At 33.8% G+C, this 14,875-nt stretch overlaps 1 protein-coding gene across 1 annotated transcript in view; it reads right to left on the reverse strand.

Moving 5' to 3' along the window:
- CngA (Cyclic nucleotide-gated ion channel subunit A) overlaps nt 1–14,875 on the reverse strand; it is a 76,817-nt gene that overhangs the window by 10,399 nt on the left and 51,543 nt on the right. The window contains exon 4 of the mRNA XM_089087593.1: nt 2,546–2,815. Coding sequence (XP_088943719.1) covers nt 2,546–2,815 — 270 coding nt within the window. The remainder of the gene's footprint in view (nt 1–2,545; nt 2,816–14,875) is intronic.

A 14,875-nucleotide genomic window follows, 5' to 3' on the forward strand; every position in this document is an offset into this window, starting at 1 on the left:
AGACTCCAAGTTGTTCAAAATAAATCAACAAGAATCCTGGACCATTTTTAACACGCCCTAGGAAGACATAAAAATTATCTAAAACTAAAGATTTTTTTTTTATTTCTGAGTATTCTTCATTTGCAACAAATGTTTCGCCTTAATTTGGGCATATGGTTTTCAAATATCCAACGTAGTGATAATTTTTTCCATAGTATTAAAATTTTGGTTGAAAATAAGCATAGCTATTTATGAAGAGCAACGAATAAATACCTTTTCCCGTTTGTTAAAAATGAGGGATCAAAACTAAATCTGAGATACCAACTTCCCCAGATTGCCAACAAATATAAGCTATTTGATATAGCAAGCGAATCACCATCACAATATGTAAAAAAATTAAAAGAGATGGATTTTTCCGCCTAAAATACCAAGGATTTAATCCATTATTGATTTATTTATAATCCGTTTTGTAAATCACTTCCCGATCTCCGTGAGTCAATATTTTCCTTGTTTTTTCTTCTTTTTTTCTTCTCTCTCTTTCTTTCTTCTTCCTTTCTTTCTTTCTCTCTCTCTCTGTGCTCCGTGAGAGTTATTGAAGTGCAATTTATTTTTTTTTCCTTTATTATTAAAAAAGACCTACGAGTTGCCTCTCTGTCTCCTTTCTACTAATTTTGTATACAGCGTTTTTGGTTAATAAAGTGAAGTCAAGTCAATACAATTCCCATTACATATTCCGCTGTTTGTAGTGCTATTAAGAGTTTAAAGTCTGATTCTACTGATATAGGTGGGATATCTAGAATTCATCTCTCGCAATGTTGCCTTGCACTTGTTTTTCATTTACAGTAATTTTTTCAGATGCGTATTTGCACTTTGGGTATTCCTGAGAGTTTCCTTTGTGGCACTACAAGTTCAATATTAAAGCAGGTAAATTCTCCTGCTGATTGTTCCTCATACCCGTTCACTACTGTATCTTGTAATATAAGTGAATTACTTGAAAATATTATTCTTCCCCATCTAACTAATAGGACTAATGAAGGAGAGAACCAGTTTGATTTTCGGCCTGGAGTGGCTTGTCAGCATCCTCATCCTATTTTAGCATCTCTTCTTCTGAATAGTAATTCTAAGAGTAAAGGAATTTATATTTGTGCTTTAGATTTTTCGATAGCATTTGACAGTCTAATCCATTCCCAACTTTAATATTTCCCTTATATTTCAGGGGTTCATTTTTCAGTTATTCTGCTTCTGCACTATTGGTATTATAATTCTTTTCCTAGTTTGAAATCTTCTCCGACTACTATTATTAAAGTTGAAAGAGATTCTGCCTTTCTGTCACCTACACTTTTTAAAATTTGCCTTTCTGGTGTGCTTGTGAAAATCTCCTCTACGTATTTTTGTGATCTTTCAGATGTTTCTGATCTTGCGTATGCTGACGATTTATTCCTGATTAGTCAGACTAGGACTGGTCCTCTAAAACGGTATCTTCTGTTACTAAGACTTTTTCGTGGATTGGGTTTTCGTTAAACGAAGAGAAGTGTTAGTTTCTTTCTTTCGCTTCAACCCCTTCGTCTCCACTTAATTGTGATACTTCATCTACTCCTTTTGTTGATTTTTTGCCGTGGTTGGGCATAGCCGGTACTAATGATCTTTTCACTTTTCGTCAGCGCACTCTTTCAGATATTTCAAAAGGAAAACAATTTCGATATGGGAAAATTGTTACCAATCAAGGAAAATATAATAGAAGTGTACTGGCTAAACTCTACTCTACCTAATTCCGTCCTTTACACAGCAGGAATTTACCAAATTGTGAGAAAAAGTGATCTAAAAAGAATCCGGAGTAGTTATTTTAGTTTCTTCTTTCCACTCCTCCTTGGACACGTAATCGGATCCTAATTGATAAATATAATATACCTGACTTAACTTAAAATTCGAAAAGCTGCAGATGAAGCTCTCAAGTACTGCTCTTGATCGACTCTTTCCTCACAATAGTTTTGTTAACTTTTTTATAGTTAACATTTTTCGTTTTTTCTTTGTTTTGTATTTTTTTGTGTACTTAATTTATTTTTATCCCTCATTCTAATACTTATTGTACGGTGTCTTTGTGGGTAACAGATAAATTATTATTGTAATAATTAAACACAGAAATTTTAAACGCCAAGTCAATTTCCATATTAAAATAAGAACTAAATAAAAATCTCCTTTTAGACCCCTCTGAGGCTGGGACTCCATGATTAACCCCTCCCCTCCTTCTTCACTATATTTTTTTTATATACATGCAAGTAGAAATAGATAGGATTTATGTCAATTTTCTGCAAATTAATGGTTGGTACATGCTTATGGATTATATTACGGCAGAAGATTCTTTGACCCGTTCTTACTTTTCCCACTTTGTTTTCTTTGTTTTTAGAACCAGAGTTTCAAAGTATTTCGTTATCTCTCTTTTCTGTTTCAACACGATGATGATTTAATTTGTTTACGTCTATGTCATCTTTGAGTTTGTCACTAAATCTTCTCATCTTGAATGTTAGCGGAAAATAATATTAAAATATCTACAAAAAAGTAGGCCTACCTGTAATGCATCCCAGAGATCGTTTTTACTTAAACAGAAAAGATCTGAGTATCCAACACTTCTTACATTTGCTGTTCTTCTATTTCCAGTTTTATTTCCAGCAATATTTAAAATCGAAATTTCTCCAAATACACTTCCAGGGCCAAGAGTCGCAAAGACTGTTCTTCCATCATCTGCCACTACCTCTAACTTCCCTCGCTTGACAATATACATCTCCTTGCCCACATCACCCTTTCGGCAAATATAGTCACTAGGACTAAAAACTTGAAGCTAATAAAATCAAAAATAAAATATAATAAATAAAATATAATCAAATAATAAAATATATTATAAAATATATTATATAATAAAACATAAATATATTATATAATAAAACATAAATATAATATAAATTTAAGCTAATAAAATATAAGCTAATATAAGCTAAAATATAAGCTAATAAAATATAAATCAAATAAACGTGATAACTTTGAAGTAGAATTGCCTGTAGCTATAGTCCCAAAATTCAAACATACAAGTACTGTCATTCTGACAAGCCTTAACTGATAATACTTGACCGTTAATCGTTTTTTCCTTTTGATTACAGATTTTCCTTTTGATTACGTTTTTTCCTTTCGATTTTCGTTTTAATTTTCCTTCTTCATTTTTAGGCCTTCGTAAAACGGATATGAATATTCTTTTGAATTGAGGCTTATGCATCTTGTTTTATTTTGTTCGTTATTTATAGTTTTAACAAGGGCTTAGCCTATCATCTGCTAATCTTCGGCGATTGTGTTAATTTTTGGATGTTTTTTTAGGTAATATGTTTTTATGTAAAAATTCCTGCTCATGTCAATTTTAAGTTTGTTGCGGTGTAAATAATGGATTCTTTTCATTTTTTGGACCACTCTTCTCTTTTTAAAATTTCATAAAAAAATTTTTTATTTTTAATGCTATTTCAATTTTTTTCCCTACTACATAGTTTTTTTTTACCTTTGAATACAGTTACTGAAATTGTTCTGCCCAAAACCAGTAATGAGGCACACCAATCAAGGTGTTTATACCGTAAGGAATTGTACGTAGTGGTATGCCTACATGTATTTCTTAAAGAGTAATTAGATAAAAAAAAAGTTTTTTCAACTGAAAGTAAAAAGCAACATCAAAACTTAATTCGTGCAGATATCATTACGTATATGGGAGGGGGGGGGTACTCCTCCAAAACGCTTCGCTCTTTAGCTAAAGTTTTTTAGTACTTAAAAAAAACATTTCTTATTGTTCTAATTAAACGGACATTGTGTTTCAGGAGTCATTCTTCAAGAATTGGGACATAATTCTAACTTTAGCGTAAGGAGCGAGGTGTTTTGGAGGAGCAAACCCACCCATATCCTATCTAATAATTTTTGTTCGTTTTAAGTTTCAATGTTGCTTCTTACTTTCAGCTGAAAATTTTTTTATTGAATTTCTGGCCGGTTTTTAAATAATTCCATGATATCTGGCTACTCCTCCACGGAAAAATCCCTCCTCCCCAAGGATTTATTCTCTAGACAATCAATCCTGGTGAAAATTTACCCCAGACAATTGCCATTAGCATCTCCCAGCGTAAAAATAAGTCGGCGATGAGAAAGCAAGACATAGGAAGAATGTCGTATAGAAATTCTGGTAAATTCTCCCAGTGTAAGATTTCCCCTGAAAAATTCACCCCTTGGAAAGTTCACTTCCCATGTAACTTTCCAGGGTCATGATATCCCCAAAGCCATAGTTATTCGGCCTTTCAACTATGCTGAACAAAATAGCTTTTCAAAATTTTGATCGGACGATTTTGAGGAAAAAGGGGCGTGGGAGGGGGCCTAGTTACCCTCCAATTTTTTGGTCGCTTAAAAACGGCACTAGAATTTGTAATTTCAGTTCGAACGAGCCCTCTCAAGATATTCTAGGACCACTGGGTCGATACGATCATCCCTAAAAAAAAAAAAAGGCCTCCGTGGTCGTTCTTCTGGCAAAGAAAAAAAAAAATTCCATATTTTTTCAGATAGGTGCTTGAAACCTGTACAGTAGGATTCTCTGATACACTGAATCTGATGGTGAGATTTTAATTAATGTTCTTTGACTTTTAGGGGGTGTTTACCCCTTTTTTCAAAAATCAAGCAATTCTTCTCAGGCTCGTAACCTATGCTGGGCAAGATTAAACTTACTGAAACTCATATATTTGAAATCAGCATAAGACTTATTAATTTTTTTTCCTTAGCGTAGTGTTTTCTAATTATATTGGCTTGATTTTTTGTTTATTTGATGAAATAGAAATAAAACCTAAAGACTCCAATTCTTTTGATATATCTATTGGTATCGATATTCCGTTTTTAGAGTTTCGGTTACTATTTGGCCAGGACGCTCCTTACTTATAGTTCGTTACCACGAACTGTTTTATAAATAATCTCAAGACAGTATATATTGGCCTGTTTTATCCATAACAGAAGGTAATATTATATTAGGTAAAGTCTATGATACAGTATACGAGGTTTACGGTTCAATGGTTTTGAGAATATTAATACAGTATAGGTAGCCAAAATTAAATAAAAAGATTGAATGAAGAATTTATTGTAAATCCATACATTTTTTAAGCGTTAAAAGTCGTTGTATTTGAATATTGATGATCACCACAAAACCGAATTCGTATAAGATTTCAAGCTTAATGCTTAAGAGCAAGGGAGAATTCCCATAAATATGTGTTAAGTTTAGACACATAAGTACCAATGGATTCAGAAGGTTTGAGAAGCTCGAGTTTAAATCCTCTGCCAGCGTCTCTCAAACAGAAAAAAAATATATTATTTAGAACTAAAGGGGCCTAAAGCCCGACCTCAACAAAGATTTTGAGCATTACATACAACCCTTCATTGCCACGGTAAGTACTGCCATGTGGTAACAACTTTCATAGGCAGCTTGCTAGCGCTGCCTAAGTAAAGAACGATGTGGGCACAATGTGTTTTTTTTTTTGTTTTTTTCTCCATACCCGGGATTTTCGTATCGAAGGAGTTGTCGTAGAAACTTCAAAAAGGGTTCATTCGATTGGAAATTGAAATGGCTAGTGCTCTTTTTAGTAGTCGAAAGTGATTGGAAAGCAACTAACACCCCTTCCACGCCCACCATTTCCCCAAACACATCTAATAAAGATTTTGAGATAGCCATTTTGTTCCACGCAGTTCGAAGTTCAGGACTTTGAACAGGACATTCTTCCCACAGTCTTCAGGGCAAGGGTTATAAGTTATGCCCTGGGGGCATATAAGGTTTTTATTGAAATCTTTGTCATAGAAACTTGAAAAAAGGGCTCATTCGATTGTAAATTCAAAGAGCTATTGCCCTTTTTAATAGTCGAAAGTGATTTGAGGGCAACTAACCCCCCTCTCACGCCGATCCTTTCTCCAAACACATCCAATCAATATTTTAGATAGTAATTTTATTCAAAGTAGTTGAAAGTATTGGAAATTAGTTCTTTAAGGATGACAAACCCTCCTCCCCCACAGCTCTCAGGGCAAGAGTTGTAAGTTATGTCCTGGGGGCATATAAGGTTTTTATTGAAAGCGTAGAACCTTCAAAAGGGCTCATTCAATTGGAAATTGAAAGGGTTAGTGCCTTTTTTAATAGTTGACAGTGATTGGAGAACGACTAACGCCCCTCTCACGCCTACCATTTTTCCAAACACATCCAATAAAAATGTTGAGATATCCATTTTGTTCAACGTAGTTGAAATCTCTTGAAATTATGTCTATTAGGATGACAGCCCCCACAGAGCCCCCAGTTCAAAGATCGTAAGGTATTGTCCAGGTGCATGCAAGGTTTATGTAGAAAGTTGTTGTGGAAACAAAAAAGAGGTCTTATTTCAATGGAAATTGAAATTGCCCTTTTTAATAGTCGAAAGTAAGTGGAGAGGAATTAACCCCCCTCTTTCCCCACCATATCCCCAAAAACATTCAATCAAAGTTTAGAGATAGCCATTTTGTTCAACGCAGCTGAAAGTTCTGGAAATTATGTATTTAAGGATGACAAACCCCCCAGAGCCCCAACGGCAAAGGTTGTAAGTTCTGCCCTGGGGGCATATAAGGTTTTTATAGATAGAGTTGTCGTAAAACTTCAAAAGGGGTTCATTCAATTCAAAATTAAGATGGCTAGTGCCCTTTGTGATAGTCGACAGTGACAGGAGGGTAACTAACCCCCCTCTCACGCCCACCATTCCTCAAAACAAATCCAACCAAAATTTTCAGATAGCCATTTCGTTCAACGTAGTAGAAAGTTCAGGAAATTAGGTCTTTGAGAATGACACCCTCCCCTCCCCCCAGCACTCAGGGCAAGGGTTTTAAGTTATGGCAAGGGAATATAAGATTTTTATTGAAAGTTTTATCGTAGAAACTTCAAAAGGGCTCATTTGATTGGAAATTGAAAGGGCTAGGACCATTTTTAATCGTTGAAAGTGATTGGAGAGCAGCTACCACCCCTCTCACCCCCACCATTTTCCAAAACACATCCAATCAAAATTTTGAAATAGCCATTTTGTTTAACGCCGTTGAAAGTTCTGGAAATTGGGTCTTAGAGGATGACAACCACTCTAACAGACCTTAAGGTAAGGGTGGTAATTTATGCCATGGGGGCATATAAGGTGTTTATAAGTAGAAAGCTATCATGAGTTCCGCGGCGAACATAATTTATGCAAGTTTTTATGGTTTTTGTCACTGAGAATGAAAAAACAGGATTTTTCTCACTTTGATGTATTTTCATGGTTTATTGATTCTAATGGGGTCAATGACACCTCTTTCAAGGTCGATTTATTTGTTGTTTCCAAGTGTATTGTCTCCGGGACGAAGTTTGCACATGCGCATTAACGGGGGAGAGATGTATTGATCCACGAAGGGGAGAGGATGTCCGAGAAATTGTTTGCGTAATCGAAGGGGGGAGAATTTCAGAGAAATTGAGTGCGTAATTGACTAGGACAAGTGAATGTCCGAGAACTTGAGTGCGTAATCGACGGGGAGAGGATGTCCGAGAAAATAATTGCGTAATCGAAGGGGAAGTGGATTTCTGAGAAAATGCTTGCGTAATTGAAGGGGAACTGGATTTCCGAGAAATTGATTGCGTAATCGAAGGGGAGAGGATTTCCGAGAAATTGATCGCGTAATCGAAGGTGAGGGGATTTCTCAGAAATTTATTTGCATAATCGAGGGGAATTATTGATTCACGAAAGGGGAATTAAGAAACAAATATGGCTTCTTTGATCTTAGGTCTGAGGGATAAACGGTCTTTAGGTCAGAGAGATAAATTAATATTCTGTTTTTAAATATGGCTTCTTTGATCTTTAGTGTCGAGAATTAGAAATGACATCACTTGTTAACTTAGAATTATGCGGGAGTCTAAGGAGATAGAAAAATCCTTTTTTAAATACGGCTTCTCTGATCTTTAAGTCAGAGATAAATTAATATTCTATTTTTAAATATGGCTTCTTTGATCTTTAGTGTCAGGAATTAGAAATGAAATCACTGGTTATCTTCGAGTTATGCGGGAGTCTAAAGAGACAGAAAAATCCTTTTTAAATACGGCTTCTCTGATCTTTAAGTCAGAGAGATAAATTATTATTCTATCGAAACCATAATAGTGTAGCTAGGAACATCTTAGAGATGAGGAGATTAACGCGGGAAAGGGTTTTCTAGGAATTTCAAATGTGACAGCGCAGGGATGCCAAAACAAAAGGAACACGCAGAACGTACTTTTAGGGGATTATTTGGGGAAACCGTTTGAGACATTTTAGAAGATGATTTAGGCGAAACCATTTGAGGCATTTTAGAAGATGATTTTAGAAGATGATTTAGAAGATGATTTGAGGGTGAAACTCCGTGGTTGTTATAATACACAAGCTCCATTTGAACAGTGTTGTGAGGTCCCCTACCCCAATAACCCCCCTACCCCAACCCCAAAGGGCCCCCCTACCCCAAACCCAAAGGGTTCCGACCCCCCCCCCCCCCCAACCCCAATGGATCCCCGGGCCCCCAAATGCCCTCCAAGCCCCCAGAGGCCCCCCGGCCCCCCAAATGCCCCCGGGCCCCCCAAATGCCCCCCCCCACCCCTGACCCCCAAAACCCCCCTGACCCCCAAATACCCCCCATACCCCCAAATGACCCCCCGGCCCCAAAAGACCCCCCGGCCCCCCATAGAGCCCCCGGAGCCCCTAAAGAGCCCCCTGGGCCCCCCAACTTTTGTGCCCCTCTTTTTGTTAATACTTTTTTATTTGCGCATTTGAGAAACAGAAGGGCCCCATCCCCCCAACTTTTGGCTCCCCATCCCACCATTTGTATTTTGTTGTTGGTGACCTTGTCACACTCAAAGTATCCTTTTTTTTCCAATTTTATTTTGGATTTATTTCTTTTTAATGCAAGAGTTGAAATATTTCCGTAGTGTTTTGTCGTGGTATACCTTGTCATAGTTACATTATCTTTATTTTTCAAAGTTCATTTTGGGTTTCTTTTGTTGAAATGCAAGAGTTGGAATATTTCAGTAGTGTTTTGTCGTGGTTTACCTTGTCACAGTTGCATACTCTTGATTTTTCAAAGTTAATTTTGAATTTCTTTCATTGAAATGCAAGAGTTGGATTATTTCAGTAGTGTTTTGTCGTGGTTTACCATCTCACAGTAACATTCTCTTGATTTTTCAAAGTTCATTTTGAATTTCTTTCTTTGAAATGCAAGAGTTGGAATATTTCAGTAGTGTTTTGATGTGGTTTACCGAGTCACAGTTACACTCTCTTTATTTTTCAAAGTTCATCTTGAATTTCTTTCGTTGAAATGCAAGAGTTGGATTATTTCATTAGTGTTTTGTCGTGTTTTACCTTGTCACAGTTACATTAGCTTAATTTTTCAAGGTTCATTTTTGATTTCTCTCATTGAAATTCAAGAGTTGGATTATTTCAGTAGTGTTTTATCGTGGTTTACCTTGTCAGAGTTACATTCTCTTGATTTTTCAAAGTTCATTTTGAATTTTTGTCGTTGAAATGCAAGAGTTGGAATATTTTAGTAGTGTCTTGTTGTGCTTTAACTTGTAACATTTAAATTCTCTCGATTTTTCAAAGTTCATTTTGGATTTCTTTCCTTGAAATGCAAGAGTTGGAATATTTCAGTAGTGTTCTGTTGTGGTTTACCTAGTCACAGTTATATTCTCTTGATTTTTCAAGGTTCATTTTTAATTTCTTTCATTGAAATGCAAGAGTTGGATTATTTTAGTAGTGTTTTGTCGTAGTTTACCTTGTCAGAGTTACATTCTCTTAATTTTTCAAAGTTCATTTTGAATTTCTGTCGTTGAAATTCAAGAGTTGGAATATTTCAGTAGTGTCTTGTTGTAGTTTATCGTGTTAAAGTTACATTCTTATGATTTTTCAAAGTTCATTTTGGATTTATTTCGTTGAAAAGCAAGGGTTGAAATATTTCAGTAGTGTTTTGTGGGGGTTCGCCTTGTCACAGTTACATTCTCTTGATTTTTCAAAGTTCATTTTGAATTTCTATCGTGAAATGCAATAGTTGAAATATTTAATTAGTCATTTGTCTTGATTTACCTTGGTACTTTTACATTCTCTTGATTTTTCAAAGTTTATTTTGAATTTATTTCGTGAAATGCAAGAGTTGGAATATTTCAGTAGTGTTTTGTCGTGGCTTACCTTGTCACAAATACATTCTCTTGATTTCTCAAAGTTCATTTTGGATTTCTTTCCTTGAAATGCAAGATTTGGAATATTTCAGTAGTGTTTTGTCGTGTTTTACCTTGTCACAGTTACATTCTCTTGATTTTTTCAAAGTTCATTTTGGATTTCTTTTTTTGAAATGCAAGAGTTGGAATATTTCAGACGTGTTTTGTCGTGGTTTACCTTGTCATAGTTACTTTCTCTTGATTTTTCAAAGTTACATTGTCTTGATTTCTTTCGTTGAAATGCAAGAGCTAGATTATTACAGTAGTTTTTTGTTGTTGTTTACCTTCTCACACTGACATTCTCTTGATTTTTAGAAGTTCATTTTTTATTTCTTTCATTGGTTGGAAATCGTTTTATTACTTAAGTGGTGTATTGTTATGGTTTACCTTGTTACAGTTACATTCTCTTGATTTTTCAAAGTTCATTTTCAATTTCTTTCATTGAAATGCAAGAGTTGGAATATTTCAGTAGTGCTTTGTTATGATTTACCATGTAACAGTTAAATTCGCTTAATTTTTCAAAGTTCATTTTGAATTTCTATCGTTGAAATGCAATACCTGGAATATTTTAGTAGCGTTTTGTCGTGCTTTACATAAACACACTTATATTCACATAATTTTTAAAAGTCCATTTTGGTTTTTTTTATTTGAAATTCAAGATCTGGAATATTTAACTAGAGTTTTGACGTGTTTAACCTCGTCACACTTACATTCTCTTTATTTTTCAAAGTTCATTTCGAATTTCTTTCGTTGAAATGCAAGAGTTGGAATGTTTCAGTAGTGTTTTGTTTTGGTTTACCTAGTCACAGTTACATTCTCTTGATTTTTCAAAGTTCATTTTGAATTTCTTTGGTTGAAATGCAAGAGTTGGAATATTTCAGTAGTGTTTTGTCGTGGTTTACCTTGTCACAGTTACATTCTCTTGATTTTTCAAAATTCATTTTTGGATTTCTTTCGTAAAAATGCAAGAGTTGGAATATTTCAGTAGTATTTTGTCGTGCTTTACAATGTCACAGTTACATTCTCTTGATTTTTCAAAGTTCAGCTTGAATTTCTTTCGTTGAAATGAAACAGTCTGAATATTTCAGTAGTGTTTTGTTGTGGTTTACCTAGTCATTTTTATATTCTCTTGATTTTTCAAACTTCAATTATAATTTCTTTCATTGAAATGCAAGAGTTGGAATATTTCATTAGTGTTTTGTCATGGTTTACCTTGTCACAGATACAATCTCTTGATTTTCAAAGTTTATTTTGGATTTCTTTCGTTGAAATGCAAGAGTTAGAATATTTCACTAGTGTTTTGTATCTGGGGTGGTTTTTTGCAAGTCCAAGAATTTGTCTTTTTTGGTTTGAATGTCTAAAGTGCATGCCTTTCTCTGTTTCTATGTCTGAATCTATTTGTTTACATGTCTGGGTTGGTGTTTGGTTAGGTTAGGTTAGTTAAGTTAGGTTAGCTAAGTTAGGTTAGGTTAGCTAAGTTAGGCTAGGTTGAGTTAGCTAGTAAACATTTCTCCATGTTTAAGTTAGGTTAGGTGAGGTAACCTAACCTAACTTAACCTAACCTAACCTAACTTAAACATGGAGAAATATTTACTAGCTAACCTAACCTAACTTAGCTAACCTAACCTAACTTAGCTAACCTAACCTAACCTAACCAAACACCAACCCAGACATGTAAATAAATAGATTCAGACATAGAATCAGATAAATACATGCACTTTAGACATTCAAACAAACAAAGACAAATTCTAGAACTTGCGAAAAACCAACCCAGATACAAAACACTAGTGAAAAATTCCAACTCTTGCATTTCAACGAAAGAAATCCAAAATCAACTTTGAAAAATCAGAAGATTGTATCTGTGACAAGGTAAACCAAGACAAAACCCTATGGAAGTATTCCAACTCTTGCATTTAAACGAAAGAAATCCAAATTGAACTTTAAAAAATCAAGAGAATTTAACTGTGACAAGTTAAACCACAACAAAACAATACTGAAATATTCAAACTCTTGAATTTCAATGAAAGAAATCCAAAATAAACTTTGAAAAATCAAGAGAATGTAACTGTGAAATGGTAAACCATGACAAAACACCACTGAAATATTCCAACTCTTGCATTTCAAGGAAAAAAATCCAAAATGAACTTTTAAACATTATTACAATGTAATAGTGACATAATAAACAATAACAGAAAACTCTAGAAATTATCTAAATCTTGCATTTCAACGAAGAAAATTCAAAATGAGCTTTGAAACATCAAGAAAATGTAACAGTGACAAGGTAAACCATAACAAAACACTACTAAAATATTCTAACTCTTGCATGCCAACGAAAGAAATCCAAAATGAACTTTGAAAAATCAAGAGAATGTAACTGTGAAGTGGTAAACCACGACAAAACACTACTGAAATATTCCAACTCTTGCATTTCATTGAAAGAAATTCAAAATGAACTTTGAAAAATAAAGAGAATGTAACATGTAACATGTAATGTAACATTTCAATGAAAGAAATCCAAAATCAACTTTGAAAAATCAAGAGAATGTAACTGTGACAAGGTAAACCACTACAAAACACTACTGAAATAATCCAACTCTTGCATTTCAACGAAAGAAATTCAAAATGAACTTTGAAAAATTCAGAGAATGTAACTGTGACAAGGTAAACCACGACAAAACACTACTGAAATAATCCAACTCTTGCATTTCAATGAAAGAAATGCAAAATGAACTTTGAAAAATCAAGAAATTCAAAATAAACTTAAAAAAATCAAGAGAATGTAACTGTGACAAGGTAAACCACAACAAAACAATACTGACATATTCCAACTCTTGTCTTTCAACGAAAGAAATTAAAAATTAGCTTTGAAAGATCAAGAGAATATAACAGTGACAAGGTAAACAGCCACAAAACACATCTGAAAAACTCTAACTCGTGCATTTGAGTAAATGAAATTCAAAATAAAATTTTAACAATCAAGAAAATATATTTGTGATTGGGTAAATACTAACACAACACTACTGAAATAATCAATCTCTTGCATTTCAATGAAAGAAATTCAAAATGAACTTTGAAAAATCAAGATAATGTAACTGTGACAAGGTAAATCACAACAAAACAATACGGAAATAATTCAACTCTTGCATTTCAACGAAAGAAATCCCAAATCAACACTGAAACATCTAGAAAATATAACTCTGACAAGATAAACCAGAACAAAATACTACTGAAATAGTCTAACTCTTGCATTTCAACGACAGAATATCAAGAGACTGTGACTGTGACAGGGTAAAACACGAAAAAACACTACTGAAATATTCCAACTCTCGCATTTCAACGAATGAAATACAAAATAAACTTTGAAAAATCAAAAGAATGTAACTGTGACAAGGTAAACCATAACAAAACACTATTGAAATATTCCAACTCTTTCATTTCAATGAAAGAAATCCAAAATGAACTTTGAAAAATCAAGAAAATGTAACTGTGTCAAGTTAAACCACGACAAAACACTACTGAAATATTCCAACTCTTGCATTTCAATGAAAGAAATCCAAAAATGAACTTTGAGAAATCAAGAGAATGTAACTGTGACAAGGAAAACCACGACAAGACACTACTGAAATATTCCAACTCTTGCATTTCAACGAAAGAAATTCAAAATTAAATTTGAAAAATTAAGAGAATGTAACTGTGACAAGGTAAACCACGACAAAACACTAATGAAGTATATCAACTCTTGCATTTTAACGATTGAAATTGAATATAAACTTTGAAAAAATCAATAAAATTTATCTTTGAAATGTTAAACCATGACAAAACACTACTGAAATGATCCAACTCTTTCATTTAAATGAAATAAATTCAAAATTAACTTTGAAAAATCAATAGAATGTAAATTTGACAAGGTAAACTACGACAAAACACCACTGAAATATTCCAACTCTTGCATTTTAATGAAAGAAATCCGAAATGAACTTCGAAAAATCAAGAGAATTTAATTATTATATGGTAAACCACGACAAAACACTACTGAAATATTTCAACTCTTGCATTTCAACGAAAGAAATTCAAAATGAACTTTGAAAAATCAAGAGAATGTAACAGTGACATCGTAAACCACGACAAAACACTATTGAAATATTTCCAACTCTTACATTTCAACGAAAGAAATCCAAAACGAACTTTGAAAAATCAAGAGACTGCAACTGTAACAAGGTAAAGCACAACAAAACACTACTAAAATATTCCAACTCTTGCATTACAACGAAAAAAATCCAAAATGAACTTTGAAAAATCAAGAGAATGTAAGTCTGACAGGGGTAAACCACGACAAAACACTACTGAAATATTCCAACTCTTGCATTTCAACGAAAGAAATTCAAAATGAACTTTGAAAAATCAAGAGAATGTAACATGTAACATGTAATGTAACATTTCAATGAAAGAAATCCAAAATGAACTTTGAAAAATCAAGAGAATGTAACTGTGAAAAGTTAAACCACTACAAAAAACTACTGAAATAATCCAAATTTTGCATTTCAATGAAAGAAATTCAAAATGAACTTTGAAAAATCAAGAGAATGTAACTGTGACAAGGTAAACCCCGACAAAACACTACTGAAATAATCCAAC

The sequence above is a fragment of the Artemia sp. Qi Xiang Cuo genome, chromosome 4 (genome assembly GCF_049724085.1).
Source record: "Artemia sp. Qi Xiang Cuo chromosome 4, ASM4972408v1, whole genome shotgun sequence".
Lineage (NCBI taxonomy): Eukaryota > Metazoa > Arthropoda > Branchiopoda > Anostraca > Artemiidae > Artemia > Artemia sp. Qi Xiang Cuo.